General features: G+C 28.9%; 2 protein-coding genes across 2 annotated transcripts; both read left to right on the forward strand.

Annotated features, from left to right (window-relative positions):
* Window positions 1-1,390: 1,390 nt before the first annotated feature.
* Window positions 1,391-3,676, forward strand: LOC119603391. The gene is made up of 3 exons (XM_037955407.1): window positions 1,391-1,814; window positions 2,905-3,325; window positions 3,627-3,676. The coding sequence occupies exons 1-3, from the start codon at window positions 1,701-1,703 to the stop codon at window positions 3,674-3,676; spliced, it is 585 nt and encodes a 194-aa protein (XP_037811335.1). The 5' UTR covers window positions 1,391-1,700.
* Window positions 3,677-3,681: 5 nt separating this feature from the next.
* LOC119603395 lies at window positions 3,682-6,357 on the forward strand. The gene is made up of 2 exons (XM_037955412.1): window positions 3,682-3,916; window positions 5,323-6,357. The coding sequence occupies exons 1-2, from the start codon at window positions 3,802-3,804 to the stop codon at window positions 6,309-6,311; spliced, it is 1,104 nt and encodes a 367-aa protein (XP_037811340.1). The 5' UTR covers window positions 3,682-3,801; the 3' UTR covers window positions 6,312-6,357.
* The last annotated feature ends 325 nt before the right edge of the window (window positions 6,358-6,682 follow it).

Below are 6,682 nucleotides of genomic sequence, written 5' to 3' on the forward strand. Positions count from 1 at the left end.
AAATCTCTTAAACGCACATTACTCATTACCAAATAAAGCTATTGATAAAAAATTTGGCACAAATATTAATTTTGTATACAAAAATTCTATTTCAAGATTTTTTCACGATCGGTTCATAACATAGGTGCGGTCGGTCCCATACAAGTTTCTCTTCAGAAAATCACTTAAACACACATTACTTATTACTAAATTACGATATAGATACAACATTTGAATGAAATATAGCTTTTATGAACAGAAATTTTGCTTAAAGAATTTTTTACGATCGGTCTATAATTGGTCATATCTCCCATACTATGTCCTGCCCCTAAAAGCGCTTTAACCGTATTTAACTAGTTGCATTATCAATTTGTGTAGAACAAAATTATATATATTTATTTTCAAAATCCTTAAATCTTTTACACACATGCATACATGCAAATTACTAAATATCGCTAAGCGCTATAAAAATATAAAGAAAATGGTGTTTGTAATGTTCAATAAATCATGGAATTGTAATAGATTTAAGCTGTTTAAATCTTTGTATTTTTTCTATTCAAGACATGAGAAAACTTATTTCTACAAATATTTGATCAATTAGAAAAGTATTAATATATGTATAAGTAGCTGGTGGAGGGTACTTAAGATTCGGCTCAGCCGAATATAGCACTCTGACTTGTTTTTTAAATAATTTAATCCTGTCCTCAAGAATGGTTTCAGGTGTGAGAAGAGAGATGAAAACAGTGATCTAATACCACGCCCATATTGTACATTTCATGGTGTATGATATATTTCACCAATATTTTAATTTGTATACAACACATCCATGGTTATATTAAAATGGTTTATCTGTTAAGTGTATACCCAGTAAACAATTTTTTCAGACATGTCTGATGTCAGAAATTTTCTGAAATAATTCTTATACTTATCAGAATTTTTATCGAATTTCTAAATTTCCTTTAGACATTTTACAGAATAATCGGAAAACTTTTTGTTAGACTTTTCTGCACATTTTCTGATGTATTAAACGCAAGGTTGGCAACCGTTATCGCTAAGCTATCGTTACCGCTAAAATACCTTTTCAGCACAACTACCGTTACCGCTAAAATACCGATACCGAAATAAGCCAAAATACCGATAACGCTAAAATATCAATACCGAAATAAGTTAAAATACCGATAACGCTAAAATACCAATACCGAAATATGCCAAAATACCGATAACGCTAAAATATCAATACCGATATTTTATTAAAATAAACTAAAATTTCCAAAAAGTACAAAACTCTTCACTTTATTAATATTGTTAACATCACTGGCGTTTTTTATTTCTTTCTCAAACATTGGCAACCTTATTTTTCGTTTTGTTTTCTTGTTCACTTTTCTTCTTTACCAAAATTGTCATTATATTGAGACAATAATGGTCATGTAAAAAATGAATGCAAGACAGATGATCATTTCGTTTTCAAAATATGAGTTTTTTAGTATACAGTAAATGTCAAACTCCATACAAACACACTGACAGAAAAATATAAAACTGTTACCATATTAATTCGCTTAAGAATGAGAGCAAACAATATAAATAACTGTTTTTTGTGTCAAAAAAACATATATTTTTTATTTGCAATTTAAAATTTGAAAGAAACGAAACAGCAACATAAATAAATTAGAAATAAAAGAAACTTGTCAGATTTGCGTTCAAATAATTATAAAAAGTGTAAAATGCCTCGTCAAAAAAGTTTTTTATACAGAAAATTTTTTAGAGTTGAAGCCAACACCAATTACAACAAGTGCACAATAATAGAAAATGAACGTGTTTGTGGGAAAATCTTAAGGGTAATTATTTAAGACATTGGACAAAATTCTGTTCGGTATAAGAACACTTGAGGGGTGAGGAAACAAAGGTAGCAATCGCCACCATGGTATTTTTCAAATTGAATAAGCGAAAACAGTATTTTTAAAGATAGTTTTTAATTTATATTTCAGTTTTTCTGCATATTTAGCATAATGGAATTAGAAGAAGATCTAAACAAGTTTGAAACTAATTCACATAGAAGTTTGTTGGCAAATAGGATCCAAAGTTTTTAGGAAAGGTCTTAAATGAAATAGATATTGCTGCCTTAGTTTCTACAACCCTCACTGAATGTTTTGATATCGACACAGGTTAAATTTTAAACTATAATATAGATTATATATACATATATGTATATACATATTTATACTATAGACTAGACTACAGACTAGACTAGACTATAAACTAGACTATAGAGTAGACTATAGACTAGACTATAGACTAAACTATAGACTAGACTATAGACTAGACTATAGACTAGACTATAGACTAGACTATAGACTAGACTATAGACTAGACTATAGACTAGACTATAGACTAGACTATAGACTAGACTATAGACTAGACTATAGACTAGACTATAGACTAGACTAGACTATAGACTAGACTATATACTAGACTATAGACTAGACTATCGACCAGACTATATCCTATATTATAGATTAGACTATATACTAGACTATCGACCAGAATATAGACTAGACTAGACTATAGACTATGTTATAGATTACACTATATACTAGACTATCGACCAGACAATAGACTGATATAGACTGGAATATAAAATAAGCCTTAGGCTAGACTATAACTAAAGTCTTGTCTATAGACTAGATGATAGACTAGACTAGGCTCTTAACTAGACTACAAACTAGAATATATTCTAGGGGAATAGAGTATATGCCTTTATTCTAGGCTATAGTCTAATCTATAATCTGGCCTATTTTATAGTCCAGTCTATACATCGTTAGTCTTTATCTGTTTATTACGAGTGTCGACAATTAAATTTCTAGTAAAGAATTTTAATTAACCTTTGTATAAAATTATCGTTTATTTATTGTATTATATTTTTTATAGAGTGACCACGGATCGAACTTAGCGAGTCATATAAAATCCGTCCACAAAAGTACTTGGGCCAAAATAGAAAAAAATTCTATAACAGAACCAGAGAATCAACCCTCAACTTCGAACAGATCTGTTGCAAACATGCTCCAGACTAAAATAGCCATTAATATTAACAAAGAAGTTTTACTTAAATCCTGTGTAGAGCTCTGTTCTGTGAATGGAAGACCATTTTCTATTGTGGAGGACTCAGGATTTCGTAGCATTGTAGACCCAATTATACAAAAATTAGATATGACTTTGAATCGTCGGGTCGTTAAAGATCAAGTACTTCGGAAATTCGATGGTATTGTAAATACAATTTCTAATGAGATTAGTGGCAAATTACTATCTCTTAAAATTGATGGCCTCACACATTTGAATAGAGCATTTCTCGGTTAGTATTTCTAAATTATATATACTAAGACTCTGATTTGCGTCGTTTTTAACTTTTTTCGATTCTATTTTGACTGTTAAAATTTCGATTTGCACTGTAATAATTTTATTATCGTCGTAGCACGAAATTTACTTTTGTTTTGAAATAAACATTTATTTATTAATTTTTGTTATTTTGAGCACAATTTAGTCCAAATTTATTAAATATGTTCGAATTGCGTTCCTATCTATGACATATATCGGGGTCTTAGAAAACATTTTAAAACTCATGTACACAAAGCTGAATTGTTTGTTATGTTAAGGTATCAATGTGCAGTATATTAAGAATAAAAAATTGTTCTTCGGACTTTAGCTGTGGCAGAATTATTCGAACGCCACACAGCTGAATATCTCAAAGACGTTATTTTAACCACCCTCAAGAAATACAAGATATCAGCAGACCAAATTTATACATGCACCACCGACAACGGTCGGAATATGCTTAAATGTGTTTCGCTAATAAACGAAAATGTAACCGAATTAGAAGACGAGGTGATAAATGAAGAATTTGATGACACTTTGAATGATTTTAAATTAAATACAAGATGTATAGGTAAGTTTTTTTGTTCATGAAATCTATTGTTGAAGCTATGAATTATTTTTTATCTACAAAACATTTTTTATTTGAAAATAAAACTTTAACCACTCTACTTTCAATCGAACCCGAACTTCGGCAAATTTAAAAGTTCGGCCAAACTATTTTCGGTTTTTGAAGTTCAGTGAACCCGAACTTTATGTTATTTAATGAAAAATATGCATTTATGATTAAAAAGTAACAAATATGTAACATTCAAAAACAAGTTGCCATCAAAATATTAACATAGGAGAGATTTTTTGAAATCGGTCTTTAATTGGGTTTGAATAAATTAGGGATTGAAATTTTCAGAACGTTCAAATGTGGACCGATTTTCACAATTTTCAATACCAATAAAATATTTAAACATAAATTTTCTTTAATTTTTTGTAAAATAAAATTCCCTTTTTTTTAAACATCGTTTTATAATAAAAAAAACTAGGATTAAATGCTTAATTTTAAAGTTAAAACTCAAATTAAATATAGCTAATTTTTATTAAAGATTGGGCTTTCATAAAATAATTATTTTGTTTCAGTATAAGAAAACAAATTTTGTATGAAAATTTTGTTTTATAAACCTTTTATAAAATAAAAGTTTGATTATGAATTGGGGGTTATAATCGAAACTACATACATAATTCTATATTTTTTTTAGTTAAATGAAATTTTTAGTATCTTAAAAGATATTGAAGTATTTAAAATGTTTGACTTTTCTTAGCTTTTAATAGTATCTTAGCTAAAAATGTTATTTATGTTTTGGAATACTCGTTAACAGTTTTTCAAAATAGCAGAAAATTTAAACAAGTTAAAAGGGCACTATTTTTACCAACACCATTTTAAATTTTAGAATTTACATTTCAGAAATGTGTATATACATACATATCGTCACCTAAAACGCAAACGGCCCTATTTAACATTTTTAAAATTTTACAGGAGAAGCAAAAAACTATTTAAATTGGAAAGTTTGTTTCTATCAGCGCGATTTATTTTTATAAAATAAACAAATTGTTTAATAGTTAAACCTATTATTTGTTATGATAATTGACATTGGCGTACATAAAAATGGATAAATTGGACTTTTTACCTTTAATATTTAAATGTTTTTGTAGATAGGGCCTTTTGCTAATTTTGGCCGGAGGAGTCTAATTTCTTTTGTGGACATTTGTTTTGATGCAGTACATTAGAATCTGCAATAAAATCGATTTTGGATTTTTGGTTAGTTAGGGCCGTTTGCGTTTCAAGTGACGATATATACTGTCTTATTCATAACAATTCATCAATGGTTTATGGAGCAAATTATGTTTTGAAAATTTGTCTTTTTTTTAATTTATACTTATGTAAACTCTACAATTTGAATATCATTGAGATATTTTCGCTCGTTTTAGGAGTTCGATGTGCTGCACATACTCTGCAATTAGCTGTTAATTGCGTTTTAAAAGAAAAACTAATGGAGAAGGTAACGTCGACCGTAAGAACCGTGGTTAAAAAACTTAGAACTCCTAATGTTGGCATTCTGTTGAAAAATGAGGGATTAAACAAACCGACAATTGATTGCGTAACACGTTGGTCTTCTACTTATGAAATGCTGGAATCAATTAACGGAAATAAAATAAAACAATTTTGCCAGGAAATGTCTCAAAAAAGTGATGACTTTTTTATTTCACAAGAAATGTGGAAGAGCATCTCAGATGCCGTTGATACGTTGCGACCCGCCAATATTGCCACTAAAACGTTGCAAATGGAGCAACTTACATTTGGCGATGCGTATGCCGCTTGGTGCAATTGCAAATTGCAATTGCAAAAAATTAAAACAAATTTTTCCAATAATTTAATAGAACATATGAAAAATAAGGAAAATATTTTATTTGAAAATGACGCGTTCATTGGTGCAATATTTATGGATCCACGCTGGAACGTGGTACTTAAAAACTCTTTAAAGGAACGTGCCATAGAACACGTTATTTCTGTAATAGATAAAATGAATAGTCTTACTCAGACCGATTGCATACTTGTAACCGATGGTGAAATGAATAATAGTTCATCGTCTATAGACAGTTTGGAAGCAATATTACAAAATATAGAAAAGGAAAATTATGGCAAAAATGCATCAATAAGAGAATTATTAAACGAATTTTCAAAAGAAAAAAGACTCTGTCTTCATGACAACGTTATTCAATGGTGGGAAGACAGAAGAGAAATAAAATCACAGCTGTACAATATTGCAATGGTTCTACTTGCCGTTCCAGCAACGCAAGTCAGTGTGGAACGTCTTTTTTCTGGTGTTAAATTTTTAATGAATCCAAGCCGAAATCGTCTGGATGAAGATAGTTTAAATGCAATAGTGGTGATACGCTCCAACAAGGACTTATTTTAACATGATAACTTTATATGTATTTCTTTATTTTAAATTAACACAAATATTTTACAGCATTCATAGCTCTATTAAACAACTTTATATTTAGACATTCCAATTTAAATTATATTTCTGAAATCCAATTGAATTTTTTTATAAATAAATTAGAATATGTATATGTATTTATAAATAAATACAAATTCGATAATTTGGTATTTGTTTTTGAAAATAATATTTTTGTTCTTTACTTTTCTAGGAAAAAATTCAATAAAATCGAAACTGAAAATGCCTTTAAAAAATACTTCTTCTTTCTCAATCTGTAGAGAAACTTAAAATCGGTTGAGAATCAACTAAGTTTCTGACTTATATGTGCTTAAAGGTACGAAACCCCG

Source organism: Lucilia sericata, unplaced genomic scaffold, assembly GCF_015586225.1.
Source record: "Lucilia sericata isolate MDLA Ls3-8-SP2 unplaced genomic scaffold, ASM1558622v1 Contig000300F_arrow, whole genome shotgun sequence".
Classification (NCBI taxonomy): domain Eukaryota; kingdom Metazoa; phylum Arthropoda; class Insecta; order Diptera; family Calliphoridae; genus Lucilia; species Lucilia sericata.